The sequence below is a fragment of the Aphelocoma coerulescens genome, chromosome 2 (assembly GCF_041296385.1).
Source record: "Aphelocoma coerulescens isolate FSJ_1873_10779 chromosome 2, UR_Acoe_1.0, whole genome shotgun sequence".
NCBI classification, from domain to species: Eukaryota; Metazoa; Chordata; class Aves; order Passeriformes; family Corvidae; genus Aphelocoma; species Aphelocoma coerulescens.
Window position 1 is genome coordinate 113,861,861 of NC_091015.1, and position 27,757 is coordinate 113,889,617.

At 39.9% G+C, this 27,757-nt stretch overlaps 1 protein-coding gene across 1 annotated transcript in view; it reads right to left on the reverse strand.

Moving 5' to 3' along the window:
- The window catches only part of GNAL (G protein subunit alpha L), a 183,618-nt gene extending 157,403 nt beyond the window's left edge, over positions 1 to 26,215 (reverse strand). The window contains exon 1 of the mRNA XM_069004403.1: positions 25,608 to 26,215. Within this exon, the coding sequence (XP_068860504.1) occupies positions 25,608 to 26,073 (466 nt within the window). The 5' untranslated portion in view covers positions 26,074 to 26,215. The remainder of the gene's footprint in view (positions 1 to 25,607) is intronic.
- Positions 26,216 to 27,757: the final 1,542 nt, after the last annotated feature.

Here is a 27,757-nt window from a genome sequence, read left to right on the forward strand (position 1 = left end):
GAAGTGTGAATAGTGCAAGTGTTCACAAATTACAAGGATCCAAAAAAAGTTGAAATGCATGTGTTATAATATTGGGGAGAGGGGAAGAAAGTGGAGGTGTCATAAAAAAAGGAAAAAAAGGGAGGCATTTTGTGAAAAATTTACCTAGAAAAATTAAAATGGTACCATTTCTTCATCCACTTTCACACTTTGCTGAACCGTACCTGCAGCATTTTTCATGTATTTATTTGAATGTTCATTCTACAGACATCAAGTCTTTAAAAATACCTTTTCGTAACAAGCACTAATAGCAACTTCATAATTACATAAGACAAATACAGCACTCTCGTAACACATACAGTTTATCTAACAAATTTATCTGAGGCCCATAGCCACATAATTAAATTAAAGATTAATTCGCCTACCTCATCTTTCTTTAGAAAGTATAAAATCCTAGGAAATTCTAAACATACAGCTATTATTAAAATATATGACTCAACATTAATGAGAAATACAACCAGACTGACTGCTTTAGTACTGTCATAATAGAAAAACACCAAAACACAACATTTTTAGGAACAGTGCATATAATCCTCTAAAAGGTAAAGCTTCTGTAAACTTTGATGGATTACTCAAATCATCCCGTGTAGCTAATTTTAATGATCTGTCTTACAGCCTCTTATGCTCTAATACTGTAGCCTGCTCACGAGACTACCAAAATGGCTTACTAAATACAAACATTCAAACACAGGCGAAGGAGTGCCAAGGAAGCTGCAGAGCTCAGTAAACCCCTGCTTTACCTCCAGCAAAGGGCGATGTGGATTTGCAAAAGGCACTCTTCCAAAAAAAGATTAGAAAGCAGAGTCTGGAGCTGAGAAGTTCCTCTGCAGGGAAACTGAAATAAAATAAAAAAAAAGAAAACAGGATGATGTGTACTGATTGTAAAACACCCCACCAGATTTTACATGGAAGAAGAGGGCTGCAAAGGGAAGCTGTTTTGATCTCTCCGACCCAGAAGAGAGACAAGCAGACTTGTAGGTATGTTCACGGTTTTAAAAAGACATTCTCCAGGATTTTTTTTTTTTCTTTGTAACAGGCAATGCTGTGCCTTAGAAAGACTCTTCAGTCAGGGGTTAGGAATCCTCTTTCTTCTACAAGGAACATAGTCTCAAAAATCTGGACGCACGACAGACATGTTAAGAGTTGCAGTTTATAGATCCAGCATTTTAACTCAGGAAGAATTGACCGATCCCTCTGGAACCAAATGGATGACTGGAGCTCATGAGGGAATGATTAACAAAAAGGAAGGGGAAAGGACATGAGCTCAGTGACTGTGACACAGATAACCTAAACCAGATTTCTTAATGTTAGTCAGTATTTTTTTGTCCTTCAAAAATGATGCAGCTAGATGGCCTTTTAAGGATTTTACTGCATTTTTAAACAGAAATTTGTTTACTATATCCAATACACTTCCACATACACATCTTTTACAGATATACAAACTGAATTTATCAGTACCATAGACAAAAGAATACTCCAATTCTAAATCAAGACCACTCCCACCTAATAAAAATATTTTCACTTCTTACACTAAAGTCCTGACTTATGCCTAAAAGAATCTTAAAGACACAGAAGACCATATGTTTATACAGAGATTTCAAAATAGACCCAAAGTCTTTGTTTACTTACTCCAACTCATCCTCTCCAAAGGAATAGCCTAAGAAAGTGATGGAGAACTTTATAGATGCTGTCAAATAGCTATATATAAAACCATTTTCTACTTAGTGACAGACATGTTGCAGGAGGATGTAGTTTAGACTTTTAGTCCCCAAAGCTCTCAGCAGCTGAACAGATTTCCTCCCCATGCAACACCATATAAGAAAGGATAACATGTCCAACAACTTATTTTTGGACACGGCAAGACTCCATAAAGTAAAAAGTGTCCACAGTCACTTTATTGTACAGTAACAAAGTGGGGAATCATTGTATTTGCCCTTAACTCTTTGGTAACATACTCTGTAAGTGATGAAAGACATAACATCATAGGCCAATTAAAAGGATTTGCTTACTAAGTCTGGAAAGTGAATCTTGCCAGACTCAGCTGCCAGTATTTTGTACAGAAATCTTTTTGACTCCACCCATAAGCAATATTAGTCTTTGAATGTTGCCAATACCACTGAAACATTGTGGTTTGAAAACCACAAAGTTTTAAATGCAAAATATGTAACAGATGAAGCAACCAGCCCGTTTCTTAAGCAATTACTTTTTGTGTAATATACACCTACTGTACTTGGGAATGGTTACTTATCTTTTACAAATACCATGAATCAGTGCTGTCCAACAATTAGATGTTACGTATGTTGCACAGTGTCAAAATAAAAGCATCAAAGGGCAATAAAGTCATATTTTGAAGCTAGTAAAAAAAAGTATGTAATTTCATATAAAAGGCTGAAGTGTTATGGCCCATTTACAGAAACCATGCAGCTTCCAAAGACTATACAGATACAAGTGCCTATAAGTGACTGCAGCAATTACCTCTTATTTTCTGCACCTTTCAGTTTTGCACGCAACACCAAACATTGATTAAAAACCCCACTATTTGATAAGTGCACCAACTGCTGGCCAAGTTTTAATGCAACCACAAGTGTCCACCATTCCCTTCCCCAACGTACAAAGCAGCAGCCCCTTCTACAAAATAAGTAACCAAGTGTATGTACCAAGGTGCTTCACAGAGAAGTCAATTGTCCCAAAATTCAAGTATCAATTGCTTTGCTGAGTTCCTACATCTTGTCATTTTTTCTAGGACACTGCATGTCAGACAGTCGTTGGACAGGGCATTTTCTACTACCATATATGTTCTTGAATGCAGTCTTACGTTGCCCTGCAGGGAGAACCCTGCAGGGTTCTTCAAAGGTTTTTCAAAACTCTCAGCAAAAAACCAAAACAAACAACATGCTCAAAGAAAACAAAACAAACAATATCAAGTCATTCCCCCCTTTCTGATCATACAGAAAAAACCCCCACACTCTTGCATTCTTCCAAAGGTGGTTCAGCTTTTGCAATACATTGGGTTGTAGAAGAAAAGCAATGCTCTGACCATAAAACACACAAATCTTTATGTACACAACAGTTTGCCCACTTCCAACTATCCCAATAGGTCTAATATAAGTTCTCTTCCCACAAACTTGCTTTACACTGTGTAATTAACAGGATGAACAAAGGAAAAGAATATCCATCTCAGTCACCAAGAAAGAAAGAATACTTTATTTGTACTCTGTTCCATAACCACACTGCATAAAATAGTGCTTTTTCAGCAGTGAAGGTCAGTAGACTGTATTATATTTATATTTACATGAAAGGGCAATCCCATCATTAACACTTACAATACAAGTAGTGATTTGGGTAATGGAAGTTCATAAATCTACCACATTTAACAACATAAAACTAGGCTATTGAGCTTCAAAAATTTCCTTGAATGAGACAGTGGCAAGAAGGCAAAATAAGTATTATGGAAAGGTAAGGTGATCTGCTAGTTGTTGAGTAACACTGTAGTTTTAAGATCTAACACTGTGATTTTCTGGAGAATTGCTGGTTTAGCTCTTAAACTTGCATGACTGCAAATGAAAAGCTGCACACACGAGCCTGTACTCTACAGGATGCAGCCTAAGCTCACATACAAGTTATCTTATAGTAGAAAATATTCTCCTGTTTTAGTTGAGTTGGGCTTGATGCATGCTCCCTGTAAGACCAGTATGAATACAGAGAACATATAGTTCTTTTCCCTGGTAGTATTTTAACAGCCTTTATGGAATGAGAAGCAAAAAATCCTTCTCCTGATTCTCATACAGTAACAATTTATTCTGGTCCTATAACTAGCTCTGCAAAGACTTCCATCTTGAGCTCTCAAATTTATTTGAAAAAAGACTTCAAATAACTAAAATAAAGATGAAAAGATAAAGAAGCAGATGTCTATAAGCACAATGGTGTATCCCTTCAATTTGTATTACTTTTAAAATGCATTCTATCCTAAACAGCTCAGGAAGGTAGAGCCATTAAGTTGGCCTTTTAGCCCACTTCTGAGATACAGGAAATGCCCTCATTTAAATGTTTATTACCCATTTTCCAGTCTCAAATCTTCTAACTGGAATACAGTGCAAACAGAGCATATTTTCATCCTTACTTGAGTGAGGGACACCTGAAGTAGTTTTAAACAATTGAAGGTCAGATATCGGTAGTCCTGTGAAAAGTGTGTACAGACTACATTTACCTGTTTTCCATAAACTGCTGCTTGTTTTCCTATCTTATTTTCTTCTTCTAGGTATTTATGAACTTTAGTAATACTGACTCTGGTTTCAAGAGTTTGATATATGATGAGAGCTTCACAGTACACCAAGGAAACACAGAAGACAGAGCAAATACCTGACAATTTTGGTCAAATGAAAAAGATCTCAAAAAACTGATGTGTGATTCTGAGTTCAGGCAGATGACATGAAATGAACCCATCCCTGTGCTGGTTTACAAACCAACACTACTACTCTGAAATAACTGTTCACTCACATTATCAAGTCAGACTACTGTAAGAAATTTTCCTATCATGGTATTTTGGAAAAGGTTATTTCAGATACCAAAAGGTCTACCTACCTTCTTTAATTAGCGCAGTGTTAAATCTGCAGCCAACTTTCCAGTGTATTAGTGATTTTTCTTTCCAGTTATTTGGTTATCAGTACCTCATTACTAACATCCTGTACTTCTTTCTTTGCCTTGTGCTGATAGGTTTCACTGGATGCCTGACACTGTCTCTCTGCTTCCAACTGGAATACATCAGACAGACCCTGAATTTGTACGCAAATTTAGGAAAGACTCAGGCAGTGCAGTGCCTAGAACAACAAGAGTCCTGGCATTCATGCTGGGGCTAACAAAAACCCTCACCATTCAAAAACTGCAATAGTCTTTGGATGACATTTTGGACAACTGAAACTCCAACCCTGCCATGTAAGTTTTCTCAGCAGCTCAGGATCTTCACAAATACTGCCTTTACCTGCTGGTGAGAGGGTGGAGAGGAGAAGAAATATTTCTCCCAACTAAATGTCTCTCAGAAGTTCATAAAATCTGAAATCGCAGATGATGCAATTTTGACCTTCTGTTTTTGAGCTGCCTCACTGGAAACAAAAGCTAAGAATATAAGTCCGAGCACGTTCATTTTAACTAATTAAAACCCAGGTCAGCAGCACTCGGCTGGCTCCCTTTCTCTTGGTGCGTGCTGCCACCACGAGGATTAACGACAAAATGCAAAGAATACCGGAATTCCTCCAGAACACCTGGTGAAAAGCAACACTCAACTGCAAACCTTTCTCTGGTCAGTCCCATTTCTGGGTTGTTACCCCATTCCAGCCTATCACTCTTAGTCCCCTCTGAAAGCCTTGAAAGGGTGAAAGTAGGGAGAAGTCAGGGACAAGTCGAGCAGGGAAACTCTCCAAACAGGCTATGTCCTAAGCTGAGAGTCTTCAGCTGAGATTCCACACCACTCTCATTCCTCCTGCCATGTTTACACACAGTTTATGCATCCAAGTTTTATTGAAAGATAAGGCCTCCTCCTAATCCTCTTAGTGGTCCACACAACCATAAAAATTTTGGTAAAGAGTCCAATATTCCTAGAGACAGTAGCACTACTTCATTAACATCACCATTAAAATGTCATGCATGCTGTTTTGATAAACAAATCTGTTCACAAATTTACAACAACAACAACGAAGTCACAAGCAGTCAATTAGTCATTAGTTTTCTCAAAATATAACAGGACAACCACATCTTAGTTTTTTTAAAATCAGAAGAACAAAGCACTGGTAATTTTATAGATTATCAAGGTAGACAGACTTCTCTTAAATTCTTCAGCTAGAGCTTTTGGTAGCAGAATAAGCCTGCATCAGAACATTTATATTTATAGTGCTGGTAAGTTGATATACACAAAACTGTAGTAGTGGAGGATGTGTGATCCCCTGAGAAGACAAGAACTTGTAATGACACTATTCATTCGCTCATAAAAATACCAAGGCAGATTGCTGCTTTCCCAACATCTTTAAGGAAACATGACATCCCCAAAATATTTGTATTTAAACCTTCCTAATCCAAGTATCAGTTATAATATGCTATGCCTTCTGCATCAGAAAATGGAAAGGTTTCTCAGCTTTACTTTTTCTCCCCAAACCTGACATTCCTTTTTCAGTTTGAATCAGTTCTTTCTCAAAATTCAAAGTAAAATCACGTTTAAAGAAAACTAGTTAGGGTGATTTCAAGAAGTTAGAAACACCCACCTGGAGACCTGCAAGTTCATTATTTACTCATTATGAATGAGTTTCAAATGACTGATACCTGCAGTTAATATGCATGCCAGTACTGTAAGTGTGCACATCACATTGCTCAAAAAGAAAGAGGATGGAGCTATGGGAACACTTCTACTCAAGATTTCCTCAAGCTCAACACGTTTGTGTATACAGAAGTAAAGCCATGTGTCTTGAAAAGTGATGTGATTTTAGAATCATATACATCTACCACATCTTGGCTAAGATTTATTACAACACAAAGTTTAACAGATGGGAATCTTACTATCTCTAAAGAATGGATAATTCCTTCAGTGAGTTCCATTGCTTCTATGAGGTTTAAATCAGGATATCAGATGGAAGGCCAGTCAGCAGAAGAGTTTGTCTGTTTGATCAACTTATTTTCTGGATGATTAAAGGTGATCTCACCTACATCTGATGCATTCAGCAGTGCAAAAGTGAGAGGAAAGCTCAAGAGATGAAAGGTGAACAGCTTGCAAAAGAAGAATCAGATGCACCTTGAATCAACACCAGTGTTGTCTAAGACAAAGCTGGTTAGACTTACTGCTTTTACAAGAAATAGGGTAATGCAGTTATAACCCTGAGTAACACTGGATACCGCCACCACTCAAACCATTTCCACTAAGTCAAGGACAATCACCAATCATTCTTCTTTCCCATATGGCTTCAGGAACAGCAGTTGTAGAAAACATGAAGGGTGCATGAACTGGTTTTAAAGCTCTCAATATCTTCAGTACCTACCTTTAACCAGAGAAGATTCTCCTTAAAAGAGGTTGCTAAAAAATGGCCAGGTTGGAGAAACTGTGAGACAGGAGGGAAATAACTGAATTGCATAGCTACTATCTGCTACCCAAGTGTTAATATGGAAATGTATGTATTTCATCCCAAATGTGGTGTAACCTGGAGGGGGGCATGGTGGGAGTAGGAAGAAGAGTAAATCACAAGCTGTAATATACTTTGACAAATATCTTCAGAGCTGCTGTTTCCACGTCTACAGTGGACCAGTTATCACTGTTTAACTACAAAGCCTGAATGCAACCTGTGGAATAGATCTTCACTAAGACTATTCACAGTGGTCTTTGCAATTACTGTTTTGGTGGCAATGGGTTTATCTGGGACTTGAGATGCAAGAAACAGTCTTCCTCATATAATGTCACAAAATAGCTTAAGAAATATTTAAAGGAGTTAACTCAACATGTGAGTATTGCACAGTGAGACACCATCCAACATTAGGTCCTAGACCTTTGTCTTCACACCCCTGTGTCCATGACTACTGCACCTGCCTTTTTGGGGTAAACCCACAGTGTTCCATCATCTGCATCTACCATAATATGGTGTGATGAATGAGTGCCAATGCAGTGCACCTCACTCCATCAAAGTGCTCTTAAAGACCACTTGGCCTCCCAAAAGGAACTATTTCCTACCATTAGTGGGGAGAATGCCTTGCAGAAGTTTTAACTTACATTTGGCAGAAGATGACTGAAAATATACAGCGCTAAAAAATAAACAACCATAAACAAAAGCTGACTTTTGCATATTCTCATTCATAGGCAAGATGTGGAAACTGATAAAGAACATCTACTAAGCCATGTGAAGGTTGCATCTCTTTACTAAAGAGCCATTAGGAAGCTGAGAATTTTCTTCAGTCTGAAATAAAAACAATGGTTACCATTATAAAAATGTTAGACCAGCCTCTGTCTTGTACAGAAGTGTCATCAGAATACGGTATTTCACGAGCTGATCTTGAAATTAACTACCATGCACCCCCAAGTTTAAAAAAAAAAAAAAAAATCAGTGCTGCCTTCATAATAAAATTAACACAAGTTTTCTATCCCAGTTTACTTCTGATTCTCCAAATTGCAAAGACAGCATTAACAGTTCTAATTATGCTGTGGTATAAGCCATGGCTGTTTAGCTACAGAATCCTGCTTCATTCAGTGCAAAGCAAATGGTGAGTAAACAGCAAATAGAGGTGGTACAATACCTATAAACTGTTGAAACTGGTGTAAGAAGACATTTGGCACAGCCAAGAGGCTGCTACAGTTTTCTTTGAGAAATAAGAACGGTATCCTCTTTTTTTGCCACAGGATGTTTGCTTCACTGCACAGAGGGTCACACACACAGGCGCCTTCATATCCAGCAGCACTGTTCTTCACACCTGAACCAGCAGGTGACTGGGAACACAGGTGGAGACAGCTTTGAGTGTCACAGCTTCTTTTTGAGTACACAGTGTCTGTTCAGATAGTCATTCAAATTCTGTCTAAATTTATTCCATATTTGTAAACAAGTTATTGAACTTTTTTTGGTAATTCCTCGGGCTTTTTTAGAGCAACTGGCAATACCCAGAAGTTACAATACCCTGTGACTCAGTTACTTTTGAATTACTGACATGGTTTATCCAACACTGACCTCAGCTTAGATAAGATCCCACAGGATTCATTAGTTCTGGCATAGTACCACAGATAGAAGACAAGCACTGAGCAACAGAATAGATGTGTGATCTAAAATAAAAAGATAAAATTGCATCATTTTTTGAATGGGATTTGGATCCCATTTTGTTCCAATAAAAGAATACAGGATTTCCAATCTACACTGTTATCAAGCCCACTGATGACACGTTCAATAACTTATACTGCACACAGAAATATTTGTGGTGTTACTTTTACAGTCACACACATTTTCTAAGGAAAAAAGGTAGACCAAATAATTATACTGAAGCTTTGTAGTAAAAATCCTACCACTACATAAACAGTTCTATGACCAGAGATGGTAAACTTAGGCCATGAGTATGATGCAGGAACTTGACCATACAAGAAAATCATGGTAACCTCCAATTCATTAACTGGGAATCTGCTTCATCTTGGGGTAAATCAGATTACTGACTGCAATAACGAGCTGCTGCCTCATTTTTTTTCCATGCACTCTTGACATGCATTAGCAGCAAGGAGCAGGGACAGAGTTTTCCCTCACAGGAGTTTGGCTGTCCATATGTCTAGGCTCAGAAACCTTTGCTCGGTGCAGTAAGGGACTCATTCTTTGCTTGGCCTCTGGCTCCCAAAGCTGGTCAGATGGAGACTTTTCAGTTATGGAAATCTGCAGCAGCATTGCAGTCTGATAATCTCCTGACAACCTGGGGTAGTCATCCCAACCTGGCATGCTGCTGCCAAGACACCCTCCACTATACTGCATCTCATGCTTCTCTGAAGCGAGACAAGAGAATACCAACAGTTGCTACCAGTTATCATTTTTCACTGGACTAGAAGTGGTGATTGCATACAGAAAAGCCAGGAACATTGTACTTCTAAGACCTGAAGACATTCTCATGCTGTCAAGACAGGGAACCTGTCTGACCAGTACCTGAGAGGCCCAGATCATTAGGCTGGCATTGGGACATAAAAACAGTACCAGAAAGTTCAGTTTCTTTACAGCTGGGCTTTCACATCTTGGATGTGTAACCATCAGAGGAGGCCATACAGCTGCAGCATTATTGCTATGCTTCCCCACTCTCAAGATTATTTAATTTGAGAAGCAGTTTTCAGAAATTATAGTAAATATCAACATAATAATTTGGACACCAAAGGTAGCAGCTCATTGTAACAGCTCTCTAAAATAATTTTAGAAGTAGGCCAGGCTGTAGATATCTAAACCAATAGTTGAATATTAGATGATATTTAAATTTGAACATGATCCACTTCTACTTCCATTTTCTGTCTGAACAAGAGGAAATATATGAATGGTCCACTCCTTGGAAAAATCCCCACTAGATACCAAAGACTTCAGTATACAGTGTAAGAATTATTCCACATAAAAAAAAAAGATTACATACAGTCAACATGTCACATTCATTTGCTGTTATTTATTCTATACTGTACATGCTGTAAGGAATGAGAATACTATGAGGAATGCAGAAAGAAAGCAGTCAGTCATTTAATCCAAGACAACATAACACATGTTGAAATAAAGCACATGTACCAAAGTTTGGAATGCCCAATGTTTGCATGTACATTTGACAGTTTGACTATAGGTAGAATTAAACCCTACTGATCATTACAGCTGAGTCTTCCTAATGATATTCATTATATGACACTATCCAGCTGATTCTCAGTTTTCTGTCATTAATACCAATAGACATTTATGACCAGAAGGGAAAATTAGGAAAACAAGCAAAAGAAATGCTTCTGTCAATATTTTAATAAATCTGCTGTTCTGAAATCTACCTTAATTTTGTCAGCACCCTGCTGTTGAGTCAGGGGTTGCATGCTGCATTTTACAGGCTTTGCAAAAGATACTGTATTTTCTGTTTTAAGGCTCAGAATAAGAGTGCCCTTAAAGATATAAAATCAACTCAAACAAAATAAATGAATGAATTTATTAACATCACTTAATACATATTCAAAGACTGAGCCAAGTACAAAGTGTCAAAAATACCACTAAAACAAAAATAAATAATATTCTTCTTGAAGGAATTGATACATTCAGACTATGAAACAAAACACTTTTGTAAGGCTTCATCAGTGCTGACCATTTGACTCCAAGTGAAATTGGTAGAAGACAAAACCACTCAGTACTTCTGAAGCACTTTTGATGACGTGCCATAACCAAACTGAGAAATCAGACACTCAAGAAAATTTTCAGCTATGCTTCTGGATCTCAGCTACCTCTTCCAACTTGAGCAGTAAATTCCAGACTGATGACACTGCAAAATTAAGCTCACATTTGGGATTCCTGCAGTCACAGCAAAACTTACTATGCTTGCAGTGTAAAAGCATGTGTTTTACATACTTTCATATTACACTGACTTAGAATTTCAGATCTTTATATACTACAGCAAAATCAGAAACACAACTGCTCCTATACTTACAAGTAATTTTTCCTCCTCCACAGTTTATTCTCACGATCTTTTCTGGAAATTCTTTTAAAAGAAAATGCATGTTTTCTCCACAGGAAGGGTCCCTGTGTGGAGAGTTAATTAAAATGCTAGAAGACCTAGCTCCAGTTAGAGCATTTATCAGAACACCCACAGAGGAAGGGCTACCCTTTGAAATGTTAAATACATTGTCAGCCAGGGATGGGGGTCAAGAAAGATTTTCAAGCCATCTGATGCTCTGAAAAAAATGTAGAATCAAACCCCATACTGTCTATGATGGGATGACAGACTAAATCAGGTATTTTATGAATTGAGATAATTGTTAGTGCACATTTAGCATGAGTTAAAAAATGAGACTACCCCAATGCATTCACAGAGACTTCATCAGTCAAATACCTACTAATAAAGAAGAGGACTATGAAGGTAAGAATTCTTCCTTTATTTTAGTAAAAGGTTAGAGTAAAAATTGACTTGCAGCATGTATCACATATAAGAATTCTGGCAATAAGCAGTTTTTGGAACAGATGTTACCCTTCCTAACTACTATAAAAAAAACCCACCAAAAACCTGACCTAAAATAAAAGTGTTAGTTTACTAAATGCTTGAATTTAAGAGTTTTATATTTTGAGTTGGACTCTTTTATGGTAAAGATTGTTTCAAAACCTGAATAAGTAATTTTCCAGGCATAAACAAAGAAGGTAAAAAGTAGCAAGAGTCAGCTGATTTGAAAGACAGCGTTCATAAAAGGTCCAGGCAACTGCCTGCAAGATCTAACATGGTACAGAAGACACTTCTGGACCACAGCCAGTAACAAATAAAAGAAGAAAACAAAAAAACCAACATCATGAGATTATCTTTTTTCTCCTGTGCTGGTCTTTAGTAGCAGTAAGTATTTAACTGGCCTAGTACTTGATCTTGATAAAGCATTTTCAGCTTGTTGAAACTATCAATTTAAATAAGCAGCCGGTTTCTCTTTTAAGAAAAGGACACAGAAGTGGACAGTTTCAAACACCCTAAAACCAGACTACATAATAGAGGTGAAAAGGACCAAGCAAAGTACTGCTGTTTCCAAAGTATCTCAAGTTAACAAAACTATTTGTTTTACAAGAAATCATAATAGCAGCCTCCTCTTCTGCACCATGCTAGACCAAGACTTGGTTAACCAGCTTCATTGTTTAACAAAAACATTCACATTCACCCAGAAATGCCAAGTTAGGTTCTTTACCTTAAAACAGTAACAGCAAACTGCCCTGTGTGTCAACACAAATTAATTCTTTAAACAGAGATTCTTGCCCTCTGTCTTCAAACGTGAGCTGAACAGTTCTTTTCTTAATATTTACAGGATAACTCTCTACAGAAAGGATCTGAGCATGTCCTGCAAATCACAACAGATAATGGTGTAAAGAATGTCAATTAGATTTACTGCTACTCTATGAGATAACCTGAGGGCATTAAAAAATCAAGATTTTTTCAGGTATGAGATCCCATTAGTTAGATTACACACAGTTTAAGAAAAATCACATTCCATCAAGCACAGGACTGGTATCTACTATCTAATGCCAATGAATCAGTAATAAGTTATTTCCTTAATTAAAAATAAATGCCTGAGGGATATTGACAGCAAACACAGTTGATTAAGTTGAAGGCTTATGTCAATATAAGACATTTGATACTATAAATAAGCAGCACATGTATGCCTGATGTTATTCTGCAAACAATCAATACAGCACATTTTAAGTGAATCAGGAATCAGATAATACATGGATTTCAATAATCAAGTGTGAATCATCAAGTGGTTACAGTAAACTTTCAGCCACTGATTAAAGATACCACTGTGAATAATGTTAGCTTATCAAAAGACTCAAGTGTAGACAAGCAGCAACGTTGGAGAACAGCAACTCTGATAAACCTGGTACAGTCAATAGTATTCTTCCATGAGCCACTGCAAGGTCATATCTCTAGAAGCAGCAGAAGCGGAGTACAAAGATTTTTATAGGCCAGTTTCAGAAACACTTGGATATATACTAATTATAAATCATCAGATAAACAAATTCAAAAAATAAAACCAATGCTTCCTACAGAAAAGAAATACAAACACCATTAAAGCGGGCACTGCCCACTTCAGACAACAGCAATAGGTGATGAGCACATTTAGCTTTTAAAGAATATATTCCAGACTGTTTTCTTTCAAGGAATGGAGTAACTATGTGAGTTACAGCTTACAAACCAGTAGAAGCTGAAGTTGATGGGTAGGACAAAGTATGTCCTATTCTGAACTAGGGTTCAAAACAATAACACTGCTTGAACATTTAGTATAATATTCACATTAAAATTCAAGCAACTTATTAGTTTAGAGCATAGAGACTATGAAGAAGTGAAATGATGTCTTGGTTACATATATAGTCAAATGGAAAAATCTTACTAGTCACTTCTGGACTTTAGTCTAATTATTCATAAACTCCTATTGTCTGATTGCTTATCTTAAGGTGATGAAGCAGCTACCAATACCAAAGGCTTTATCAGTCTAACTTTAGAGAGAACTGTGTTAGGGAATAAAGGACTGAACTCAAAAGATGCTGTCTATTTATGTGGAACTCAGTAGTATCTTCAATTTGTTTTTTTCTGAGCTAAAATTAAGAGAGATTAATTCAACATTTCTTTGCACATAATCTGAACAGCCAATTAATTTAAGTTTCTAACTACTCTTTTATCAGATTATCGAATCATCCTTTATCAGGGAATCAGGATACAAGAATACATATGAAAAAAAGCTCCTACCAACAATCCCAAAACAGCTGAAGTTCTTACTTTTAAGAGTTAAGGGTAGAACAGAAAAACAAAATGAAAACTTTTGCTCCCACACTCGTCCAGCCATCTTTATCTTAAGGGAAATACTGTTATTAAGAAAAGGTTACATTTCAGGGGCAGTCAGCATAGTCGGATGTACTGATGTTATGCTGTTTTGGCTTGAGAAGGTTATGTATTTCTTCTGTCCTGCACACAGTCTACCTGTACTAGAACAGGAGGTGCTGCAGAACCTTGGCAGACTGTGACATTGCTTGCAAAACTAATTGTCTCCATTTTGGAGACAAAACTTCAGGAGGAAACACTCCGGAATAAGTGTCTCCACCAAAGGGAAAAGGTCCTTCCTTCCCTTTTTCCCCACCAGTAAGACAAGTGGGTCACAGCAAGTGAGAGTGGAAAAAACAGTTTATTAACACCACACAAAACAGGGTAGAACAGGGAAATACAACAAAATTCCTGGAGATACAACAAAATCAAAATACAACAAATTCCCGGAGAGGGAACAGACATGTGGGCTTGGACCAGCTGGGGCTGCCCCTGCAGGCTCCCTGGACCGGTGAGGAGGGAAGGGAGGCAGTGAGGAAAGGGGAAGAGAAGGGAAAAAAAGGACAAGAAAAAAAAACAACAAAACAACAGAACCTTTTCCCAGCTAGCTGGAACACAAAAGAAACCCAAAAGGCAGCACAGTGCTCCTGGCGCACTCCCTCCCGAGCCCCGCCGAGCCCCAGAGCCCCAGAGTCCCCGAGCCATTGAGCCCTGGCCGTTCAACTGCCCCACACTCGGGTCCATCCTAAAGGCACAGCGTCCTTGGGCATTGAGCTGATGGTTAAGGAATAAAGCGGCTTCATAACATCACCCCAGGACATTCCACCCCTTATTCCATACCGTCTGCTCAAAGCCCAAATTAATACATTTCAACTTTAAACACACATGTTTATACACATATATACAGCTAGGAATTGGATGTCTCAGGCAGGTCCCTTGACTTTGTTCTTTTTGATGGCAAAACCGACTTCCAGGAGAATCTGGATGGTCTTCTCTCCTTTCCCAAATACCTCTGATGCTGTGTTCCCCCACACAGTGATATCATCAATGTACTGGAGATGTTCTGGAGCCTCACCCTTTTCCAGTGCAGCCTTGATCAGTCCACAGCAGATGGTGGGACTGTGCTTCCACCCCTGGGGCAGTTGGTTCCAGGTGTATTGCACACCCCTCCAGGTGAAAGCAAACTGAGGCCTGCACTCTGATCCCAGAGGAATGGAGAAAAATGCATTGGCAATGTCAATAGTGGAGTACCACTTCATTGCTTTGCACTCCAGCTCGTACTGGACTTCCAACATGTCCGGCACAGCAGCGCTCAACGGTGGAGTTACTTCATTCAAGCCACAACTAATGCACAAAACCCCAGAGAAACTGTAGTATTAAGATGAATGGCCTCCCCCTAGAGCAGAACAAGGTATTAACATGTACTTGCTCTTAAGCATTGTATAGGGAGTCCGACCAAGTGTGGAACGACTGCTCATTATACTTCAGAACATCAGAGCCCCTATTTCCTTTTCCTCAAACAGCTGGACCAGGATCATGAGCAGTGGTACTTGTTCATAGTATGAAGCAGCATGAAAAGATAGTCCCATCTTCCCTGCCCTAATCCTTCTCTAGCATATCTGAAAGGCTGTTTGACCTTTTACTCATTGCTTTAGCTTTTCCTGACATATTAGAAAGCATTAATTCAGTCTCTGACAGATAGATCACATATCTGTGAATCTGCTTTAATTAGACAAGGACTACTGCCAAATGGAAGTCGATTTGGAGAAGAGTGCTCTTCAGGTGATCCTTTCTGCATTAAATTATGAGCAACCTCACGTATCAAAAAACTACTCTCTCCATTTCAGCTTTTCCGTGAAACAGTTTTCCTTCTACCTCTGGTGGTTCAAAGACATAGCTGACATACACCTGGAGCCAGGATCTCCTGATAGAGGAGAGTTCTGCATATCACAAGCCAAACCATACTGCAGGCACTTTTTCAGTTTTTTTGTTCTTTTCCCCTGCCTCTGCTGAGCCAACATTTTCACCTCTATACATAGAGTTAAGAAGTAGAAGGCCCTCAGAGTGAATATGTAGCCCCCTAAAATATTACTGTAGTTTCCCCATTTAAAAAACCCAAACCCTAAAATGAGCAACACACCAACAGTACTGTTTCAATAGTATTTAAGTTGGAAAGACACTACTGAACAGACAAGCTCATGAAATCAGATGCCACACTGAATAGAATAAGAAAACCGGAGGGAGCAACACTATAATTTGGAATAACAGCTTTATGCACTCAGGGTGCACTTGGAACCTCATGGAAGAGGGACTGCTATGGCTCCTGATCTGGAAGCAAGATGTCAGGAAGCATGACATCAAGCTCACTCTAGTGTTTCTCTACTGGTCTTCCATTAAGACAAAAGAAATGGTTTACAACACTGAAGAATCACAGAAAGTGTAAAAATATTCCCAAAATTAAGAAGAAAAATGTATTTATCAAAAGGAACAATACATGGCAGTTATTTAAATACAGCTTGTTATCCAGTCTTGCTCCAAGTTTCAAAAGCTAGTGTTCCCCTCTCAGTGCTATTTCATCTGCAGGGACAATTCAGATTAATATGAATTTGAAGTACACCTCTGTTAAACAAAACAAAGCCATCAGAATTTACATGACAGATGGGTAATTGGTTGGTTGGTTGGCTGGTTGGGGTGTTTTTGCTCCCCTCACCCCATCCCAAGTGTGAGAAAATACTCTAAAGAATTTGAGATTTCTGTTCTTCTTTCAAAACATTAAATCAAAGGAAGACCAACTACTCAATCTAAACCAGAATTACTGTCCTGTAGTTCCCATCTGTTCTCATTCATGCAAATATTTTCAAGGAACAAAAGCAAAACATGTGAACAGCTACTCTTCTGCCTTAAGACACGCTCACAAGTCAGTAGACCCAATGAATAAAAGGATCTGAAAGTCATCTTAAGTTATAGCCTGTCCTTCATGCCATTTTCCTGGTTGTTTATACATGACTAAGTTGCACATCATTACATGTAACAGTACATGTACAGTATATACATGTATAGTATAGTATAGTATACTATCAGGTTCTGAAGAACAGCTGAAGAAGAAGAATGTCTCATACACATCAAGGAATTTTTAAATTTATTCAGTTTTTAGTATTAGGTGATGAAATTACTAAATTAAATTCAAAGAGACACATTACAAGATGTAAATACCTCCCACTTAGAAAGGAAAGGAGAGTCTTTTTGCCTGTTTAAAAATTAGATTTAGAAAAAAGCAAACAAACCAAACCCTACCAAAACCTTAGAAAAACCCCCAAAAAACAAAACCTCCCACAAACTCTTTAATCATATCTTTTCAGATTACTAATTCTGCATATGTCCTCTATACAAATTATTATATTCTTCCGCATTTAAGGTTTATAGTTTATATAAGAACATAAAAAAAAAAATTACATCTTTGCAAAGGCTGACACGTGTTAGAAGTGCTTAACATCATGTTCCTATCTCTGCTAGACAGTGAATTAGACAAATACAGGAAGCTCAGAACAGGCAGAAGATAACACCATAAGCCTATTTTGTAATTCAAACGTCCAGTGAGTCAAAGGATGAAAAAAAAGCAATCTTGTTACAGAATCCATTACACTTGCCCTGTGCTTATGAAGATTTAAGGCTACGAGATATGCCAGGACATAATCCAACCATATAGTCTTGAAGGTTGGTTTATGTCACCTGGACTCCTCAGAGCGATCTCCTGCATTTTACAAGAACTTCAGTGGCTGTGTGTGCATGCACAGACACGTGTGCACATCTATCTGAAAAAGTATCATTCGGAATAGAAAATGATTCTACAATCAACAAGAAAAATGAATTCAAATATGAACCTGGAATGAGTGCTCCCACCTAAGTAAAAAAACGAACTTGCTTTTGTTGTAGTTTAGTCCTCCACATGTCAGGCATTTGGGAAAATAAAGATGATTCTGAAGAAGGCATTGCCTTAACATCATGAAGTGCATTCTGCATTTGCTCCAAGACACAGAATGATTAATTCCCTGTAGTTAAGAGAATTGCATAGCAGAGTTGGCAGTGTCTCAGCAACATTCACGACAGTTTTCAATAAAAGATTAAGTTGCTCAATATAAATTACACTTGCACACAATACTAAGGATCTGTGTTCACCCACACTTTTGGCAGGTTAACATAGCCTTCACTCTTCCTGATGGAAAAATACAACTCTTCCTTATCCATTTTAACCCACAGATGACAAATTAAACAAAGAGTATATTATATGTATCAAAAAGTACACATTTTCAAATTAAGAAAGAGAGGCTGGGGGTGAGGAAACGATACCCACAGAGAGTGAGGACTCTATTTATTGTCAGGTTTTTATTACAGATGTTTTTCAGTCTGCTACATTGCATGCCTGCATTATCTCCATTGCATGCACTAACCCAAATCACAGAAGGAATGGTCTCATTTTCTGAAGACCAACTAGATTATTTAATTGAATTGATGCCTGAGAAGAGCTTCCTTTTTGCCCTTTAAAGGGATGAAGTCCTCTTAAAAAATAAAACCTGTTAAAAGTGTATTGTCTATCATAGAAAAAGTGAAAGACTTTTCAGGTTTTTTTTCTATTTTAAATACTTAAGGGAAAAAAACCCCTTCTACTTTTAAACAGCTTTAAGCTGCAAAATGCATGTTGTTCCCTCATGATGTAAATTCTTTTCTAAAATAAAGATAACAGCATAGAATTTTAAATTCTACCTGGATCTGACTTACTGCAGTAATGGTATTTTCAGAAGGAATAATTTATTATTCTTGAAACCTAACATTACCTTACATTTAAGTGGGATTTACAATTCTTCAAACTTAAGTTTAAAACCAAACAAATGTAAAACACCAGATTCTGAGGAAGCAATTCAAGTCTTACTTCAAAGAGATCTTATCAGCTAAGAAGTTCCACTACAGGTGATTGATGTTAGTCTCCTGTTACACACATTAATTGGCAGCTTTTTTTCTCGGATTTTTTGATCTTCTGCACATGAACACAGAAAAAGAAAATAATAAAAACTTTCTTACATAGTTTTTACCTATTATGGTCCCAAACAGCACACATTTCCTTCTTTGTACAGCTTAAGTTCTTAGTTTTATTTAATATCCACGTGCAGACAAATCACAAGACACAGGAGTTTTACACATACATTCATACAGTGCTACAGGGATAATATGAAATATGCTAGTCAGTGTACTTAACACGCTCATCCACTCTTGGAAAAGACGTAAGTATGATGTGCACAGGCCAGACACAAGGCTGCACTTCTCCCAGATTCTGCACTCCTGGGTATTTAAAAAGCAAGCAAACAAACCCTACGTACCTATTGATTTATGTTATTACCAGTTAAAAGAAAACATCCAAAGTATTAAAAAAAACCCCTAGAACAGTTGTGTGACAGACAGTTGTAAGTAATGGCACAGTAAGACAAAGCTTCTGCCCAGGAATTGAAAGCTGTGTTGATGACTCCAACCCAACAAAACTCTCACAGGGCTGAATAACCACTCAAGGCTGCAAATCTCAACCATTACCAGCTGATTTTAACTATCTACAAAAGGCATTTTTTTGTTAAGACTATAGTAAGTAATAACTACTGGTATACATTTCCATCTCTTAAAATAGATCTGTATCTTTGATGAAGGGCCAATTTCAGACTTTTTTGGACCATGGCACCAGTCAATGGACTGAGTAAATACTGCTCTATGCTTGTTTTACTAACCTGTGCAACCCATCAAGCATCTACTTTAATAAGAGCCTTTTATTGGAGATTACAAGAGATCCAAACCACAAAGAATTTAAGAAAAGGTATGGTCAAGACTTCCCCAGTGCAAAATGGTAACTCATAAGATTCTATCCCTTTTACATGCGACTAAGCGACAACTCTGTTATCTTATTTACACCATTTTGTTTTTCTACTGCTGTTCAAGAATCCACAAAGAAGAACAATTTCCACAACCACTCAGCAAAGGTAAAATGTTTCTAGAACAGGTATAACTATCAAATAAACTAAACTTGGTAAGCTGAAGGCAGGCCAGGTTTCTGCCACAGCTCAGACAGACTGCTAGATTAAAAAAAAAAAAGAATAACTTTTAAAAAATTAATTCAGCTTTACAAGCTCAAATGGTACCTGAACTTGAAAAAATAAGTGGAGGGAAGCCATGATTTTATGAAAAAAAACCCACCATTAAGTATTTCCCCAAATTTGTAGTTGCACTGTGTCAAAAATGAAAAAGTGAAAGAAAAAGAAATTGGGTGTATGGGTTGGGCAGTACAAAGGGATGAACACGGTAACAATATTTCAAATTGTATTTCTTCTAAACTGTTGTGGGGGGAAAAGGCATGGGGAAAGGGAAAATAAATATTCAAATCCAGGAGTTTTACATACTCTTTAAAATTTCAGCAGTCAAGAGGTTACAGTGGTAATGGGACCTTAAGATGACATAGAACATACCTGCAAAGTTTGCTTAATTAAGACACTGCATTCCAATAAGCATTCATGGAATACACACTGATACACAAAACTTGCTTAATAACCGAAAGTTCTAATTAACAGCTGCAGAATCCTCTCACAGCGGCCTCCCAGTACTACTACACCTAACACAGGGAAAAAATGAAATAGTTACTTTTTTCCTTAAATATGAAGTGATTAAAGATAAGCAAAATCAATCAAAGAATGGAAATAACTTAAAACACCTAAATATGGGCTAAATCTAATTAGTTTTTAATTTACAGATAAAGAAAAGCTAAGTATTGTAAATCAGGGATTGCTTCCAGTTTTTTTAGGTTTAAAAAACCCCCCAAGTTAAGAACTGATTCCCAAATGTCCTGATGACTTCTGCCTACTGGTTTCCGCATCTGTAAGGAGTGCATATCCCACTTCCTGTGATGCCATAAGTTACAACAAAAGCAGAAGAGCATTTGGAAAGACATGCAAATTATGCAAAGGATTAGGGATTATAAAATCCATTTGCATTATTACATTGGTCAGTATTTGCAGCCTGGGATTTCAAAGTCCTGAAAATATCTGTTCATTATCTTCATGTTAGAAGTAGCTGGCTGTAAGGATCCTAAATATGCCAAGCTCACTTACAGACCAGGGAGGGAGTCATCTCTGGTGGCAAGAGAAAAATACCTCAAGCATTCAACCTCATGCAGACACAGGGAAAGTATCACCACATCAAGATAAACTATATTCAGGTACTTATCAAAAAGCATGAGTTGACACTATATACAAGTTAAAATTAAAGTTATTTTTAAAATAAAATTTGTTAGGCTTAAGATTAAAAATTGGCTTGAAGATGTATGATGAACTTAAAGATTTGCTGATGCAGAATATATATGAGACTGCAATTTTGGTCAAAAGCCACCGTCAGACCAGAAACACTCTTTGCAACAAAAAGTTTATTTCTGACAACAGCCATTAGGCGCATAGTTAAGAAAAGAAAAAAACCCATTACTTTTGTTATACACCTCTGAGCTTTCTGGGATCTCCTACGTAGGAGTTTCCCAAGCTTGACAAGGCATCTTTGTGTTTGATTTCCATCAATTCAGAGGAACTACATTTTTTGGTATGTTTTTTATACTTCTGTACGTGAACATCACCAAATGTATCTAAATTTCACTATCAAGTCACTACTTAAATATCACATAAGTAGTTCCAGTACCTTTTAAGTGAAGAAAATTACTATCTCTGTTTTCCCTCCCTCAATCCCTATATCATTAGTTTCAGTTTCTGTTGAACAGAAAAGCTTTTACTCAGAACACTTTCAGTTTCAGTTTAGCAGGGAAGTGTAAAAGAATGTGTTCTGCTTGAGAAAGTCATCCAAAGTTAGGATAGCAACCAGGAGTCAGGGTAAATGGAAAAAATAGGAGTCAGAGGTTGGAAGACAACAGCTCTCTAGGAAAAAAAAATTCCATCTATGGCTTACTTCAACATTACATGAGCCTTAATTATACCACAATGGTTAACACTCTGTTTAAAGCCAATTCCCCTTCACCCCACTTACTCACAAAATAGTTTAAAATACGAGAGTGGAAATGAGAACGTAAATTGCTTCTATAAAGTGACTTGTAAGGTTTCTACAGTTTCTAGGAAATCAGCAGCTAAAACAGTCTTGCAGAAGAAGGTGACTGCAATTCTCTGGAAAAAAAAAGACCTAACAGAAAACAAGACAGAAATCAAAGCTACAAAACTGATCAAGCCCTGCAAATCTGTTCAATAAATACGTATGCCTAAAAAAAATCCTCATCTCAGGGTTACTAAAAGCATCCTAAGAATTCTGCACAGATGAACACTTCACTTATAAAAGGAAATAAAAACTCCCACAAATAATACAGCACCCAATAAACAATTCAATAATCAATCAATTTCTTGTATTTTTAAAGTGGATGTTAAGCAAGAAACAGCCAGTTGTGGTGGAAAGCCAGTTTCCATTTTATGTGGGTTCTTCTTTCAGAAGAAGAAAAACAAATAGACCCAAACCATGTTTGCTGTTACTTCAGCACACCAGTAAAGCCTCTGCATCACAACTACAGCCACGTGATACTGAAACACCTATTTATGTGGGAGGCACAGACAGAGAGCTGATCTTGGGCACTTACCTCACACCCCCCCTTTCACAATCACTGGTTATGACAAAACACATTAAGTGCTTCCGAATGCAGGTTAGGGGAGAGTGTCAAAACATCATGTGCACCACGAGACATTAGTTGGGGGGAAGCTGTGACAGCCAAGATTAGGCTCTTTGAGAGATATTTACCAACACACACTAAAAAAAGCCTTTGAGACTTCATAATACCTTCATAACTTAAATGCACAGCTGTTAACAAAGCTGATTGTTTTCATTTGACACAATAAAAGAATGAGTGTGCTTTTAAGGAAAGGCCATTTTCAAACATTTATAGAAGCTTCTCTTCTAATATACTACTTATTTAGACTCTAGACATTCTTAGTATTCTTAGACTAGTGCATTTATTTGCATACCCTTTTGATATCTAATAGTAGCTCCTTATAACATACACTGTATTTTTCTCTAAAATTTCAATAATATCCTCTAAACTTGCCCCAGTAAACATATGAGATATAAAAGGACGAACCAAAATGAGGCTATTATTTACAAACTTGTGTTTAAAAAAAAGACACAAAGCCCACACCAACGCTGTTGCTCAACTTTGTTTGTTCTGTGATGGTGCTCTGCTGTCAGTGCATTCACCATTTCGCCTCTGCTGTGCATTTCCTCCATGTTGATGTACAAAAATATTCCTCCTCTCTCTAGCAAAGGTACGCTTTTCAGGTTCACTCTGCCAGGAAGACCTTAGGGACAGGGATTCAGTTATTTACAACTTGAAATGCTATAAAATATCAGGCTGGTAATATTCTTTATTCTAAAAGATCTTTGTGTACATTCTAAGTCTTTTCCTCTGTGCAAGACTGAAACCTACTACCTTGTGCAATGCAATTTTGCTTTACTCCTTCTCTGACAAACAAACCCTTCCCTGTTCTAAATAATTTCCTCTTATCTAGAGCAGCATTTCCACTACTTTCAAACAGCAACACAAAGCACCTGCAGCTCTCCCTACATCCAAATGAAACATTTAAGTCAGACCCTGATCTGCCAGGCCTGAAACAATAATCCAACACTTCCTCCCAGCAATACGGAGATCAAGAGAATCTTTTTTGATTATGACATGAATTTTATACAAAATTCAACACAGGGAATCTTGGGAGTGTTGAGTTTCTTTTAGGGTGCCAAAGGTCAGAGATTATTTATTTTTCAAACGGTATTGTTTCTGAATAGGTGTTTACTGCTCTGGTTTACTATGACAACCACCCATGTTATAGACTACACACAGTATCTATTTGTTAGAATTCTTTTGTTCAAGGAATGACAATGCTCTCCAGAGGAAGGCCACCAACCAGGATCTCTGCCTTCCTGCAGTCATACTAGTCACAACACACTTTCAGATGCTTCAGGAGGAAAAAACATTAAATTTTTTAATATTTCATTAAGAAAGGTGTATTGAAGAGTTAAATACTGCAATAGTTCAAGAATCAGAAGAGACATTTTACTACTAATAATAATTCCATGGAGTATGAATTACATGTTTTTCCTCCTTCCTTTTTACCAGCTGCACTAGTATCCTACAAGCTGGTATTTTATGGGTAATAATAAAGCCCATTTGTTTTCTGAAAGTGGAGCACTACCGTTCTGGCAACCATTGCTTATACCTTTTGTCCACTGCTGTATTTCATATTTTCTCCTCCCCTTACCCACCAAAGGGAATGAAGGAATCCAGTAAAACAGAAACAGAATTTTATAAAGAAGGATGTCAAGACTACCCCAAATCTGGAATGCACTTAGATAAGCACCAAAACTCCGTACCATGCAACTTTATGAGAACAGGCAATGCAAGCTAACGCAAAAGCAAATCAGTATTTTCACGCTAACAGAAAACAGAGATTTATGACCACAGCTAAGAGGCCAAATAAGCCCTCTGCTCAGCCCATAAAAAAAAAAAAAGCCCTGCAGTATGACTGTTCTGTTTCCTGCAGGAAATGAGATGCTTGTATTAGATACCCCTGTGGTTTTCATACTGTAAATGTATCAGCTGGTACAAATCCTCTGGAGAGGACTATTAACTAATGCTTAGAAAGAGCAGTGGCAATAGCAGACTGCACGTAGCACCTCAGAGAAGAGGGGACAAAAGCTGGCAAGTCATCCCTAAAAAATCTGAGAGCCAACAGCTGAAGAACACATCTTGTAGTAGAGGCGATGTCTGAGGAATGTACATACCTACATCCGCTTATTTCCCATTACTCCGCTCACTGCTTCTTTAAATAAGGAGCCTATTGCTCATCACCACTCCTCTCATTTGGGAGCCTCAAGCCGCTCCTCATTAAACCTTCCCTGGTCACACGCGGCACAGGAGGACCAGCCACAGGCTACACACATCATGTGCATGGCCATTTTTCCTCCTTTCTACTGTGCTTTTAAAAAATTATTATTATTATTATTTTCGTTAATGTTTCCGAGTTGCGAGAGCGCTGAGCGAAGTTCCCGCCGCGGGGATGGGGCAGCCCCCGCCCGAGCAGGGCTCCTCTCCCCGGGAAGACCCCGCTGCTCCTCCATCCGCATCGCTCCCGCCCGCTCGCCTGGGTGGAGCCGCTCGCCCTCGCCCGACAAGCGCCGATCGTGTTCTCCATTGCAAAACCACTGCCAGGGCCAGAAGCGGGGAGGAGAGATGAGGGGGAGGAGGAAGGGAAAAGAAGGTGTAAACCTGTCTGCGGGAGAGCCCGGGGACAGACGCCCGGGAGGGGAGGGCAGGGCAGGGCAGGGCCGGGGGGGGGGGGGGGGGTGGGCAGCGGGGAGACAAAGGAGGGATGGAGGGTGCCCAAGGAAAACAGGGGAAGCCGGGGAGGGGGCGCTGCCGGGGAGCCCCGCGGGGCACCTGCCCGCCCCGGCACACCCCCGCACAGAAACACACACACACACACACACACACAGACACACACACACACACGTACCGAGCAGCAGCAGGCGGTGCGTCTGCTTGTACTCCCGCTTCTGCTCCTTGAGCGCCCGGTCGATGCTCTTACTGACTTTCCTCGCCTCCTTCTCCGCCTCCCGCTCCTCCAGGCGCAGCTTCTCCCAGGTCCTCTGGAGCGCCGGCGGCTGGTGCAGCGCCTGCTGCCGCGCCGCCTTCCCCCCGCCGCCAAGGCCGGGGCCGCCGGCCTTGGGCAGCGCCGGCTGCCGCTCGGGGGCCGCCCCATTGCCGCCGCCGCCGTTCTGCAGCAGCAGCAGCGGCGGCCCGTCCGCCTCCCCGCCGGGCTTACCACCGGGCCGGAGCGGGACGCCGAGAGGCTGCGGCTGCGGGGCGGCGTGAGGCTCCGCCGGCGCTTCGGGCTCCGAGGCGGCGCCGGCGCTGGAGATGGAGCCGCCGCCGCCGGCGTCGCCGAAGAGCCGCGGGCGCAGGCTGTAGCAGAGCCCCATGGCTCGGTGCCCCCGCCGGGGACGGGCTGTGGCGCGGCGGCGCTGGCCTCAGCGCTTCCCGCCGGCCGGGCAGGCGGCGGCGGGCGGGGAAGGGGCGCCGCGGAGCCCCTCACGGCCCCGCTGGGCCATCTTGCATCTTCCTCCCGGGCTGTGGCGGCGGCTCCTCGGCGCCGATCACCTGACACCGACCGAGCTGCCACCGCCGGGTCCACGTTACCGTAAATACCCCAGCGCCAGCCCACCGCGCAGCGCCGCCGGGGGAAGGGCGGGGGCGCCGCGCCGGCACACAGGCGCACACAGGAGCGCAGCCCCCCGCCTCCCGCGCCTCCCCGCCCGAGGGGGCCAGGGTCTCCCGGAACTCCAGCTCCGCGCCCTGCCTGGGAGACCCTCGCCCCCTACGCCACCCACCCTCCTTGCTTCCTCCCGCCCTCCTTGTTTCCTCCCTGCGTGTAAGGGCCGCCGTGCCGCCTGTGCGAGCCGCGGGAGCTGCACACACCCCTACCCCTCTGCAGGGCTGTGCCCCTGACAGACAAGTCTTCCCTGGCATCCCAGGGGGAGAAGCCGAGACGGAGGCCTCTCACTGAGAGGGACCCCGGACGGTGATCGCGGCCCCGGAGAGGCCGAGGCAGCCCCCGCCAGCCTGGCATCCTCACAGCTACAACACGGTTCTCAGCCCCTGTGCACACACATGCGGCTCCTCGCCCACGCGCTGACTAAGGATGCCGTGGGAGGAAGGCTTTGGGTGCGACGGTAGGAGAAAATAATAGGCAATGTTGGGGTTTGCTCGTTGTCTCAGTCAGTGTTGGCAGCAGTAGTACTCCAGCAGCGTGCTGCTGTGGGCTGTGGAGGAAAGGCTGGTACTAGAAAGCCACTTCCAAGGCGGTGGCAGCCCTCCTCAAGACAAGACCTGGAAAAATTCAAGTTACTTATTACGTGTCTCAAATAGGCTCTCCTTCTGCCTCATGCACCTCCATTTTCTTCATAAGCTCAGCAGTCCTTTTTCAGGGACACGTGGCTAGTGGATGAAACTGGGTCTCTGAATCTTAAAGCAAAGGTCATGTCGTGTGTTCACTATTATGACCGACGTGTACCTTAGCACAATTTAGAGACTCCAACTTCAGTAACCTGGACTGCATTAATGAACCTCTTTATTCATGCAGCGTCACTTTGGATTCCGTAATGACCCGTTGTATTAGGGCATTGGTTTTGTCTCCTGTTTTTTTGCAGTGGCCAATATTATGTTAATAGATGTCATTATTTATATAGCACAGTATGAAGAAATGGAGGGATGCAAAATTCCCACACTTCTTTACAATTAATGAATTAGAGCAAATTGGGTACAGTTTTTAGTTCCTGGACATGGGAAGCAGAATTAGTTTTGTGACAGTTTTATTTGTGTCAAATGATTTAACAAACGTCCCATAAAATATGTATTTACCAAGCAGTGAGCTGTGTGTTAACGTTCACTAGGAAAAAAACCCCCAACACCCTACACAGGCATAAAATAAATAGATTCCTTTTAACTGAAAGTATCGATTGTCTGTGATTGCACCACACAAAGGAAATTTTGCCAGTGAAAATATTAGGAAGATCCAGTACATTGTAGATGTTGTTCTCTTATACCCTTCAAAATGCTCACCAATTATTTAGACAGATGCTTTAGCTCCGAGAAACCACCCCACAG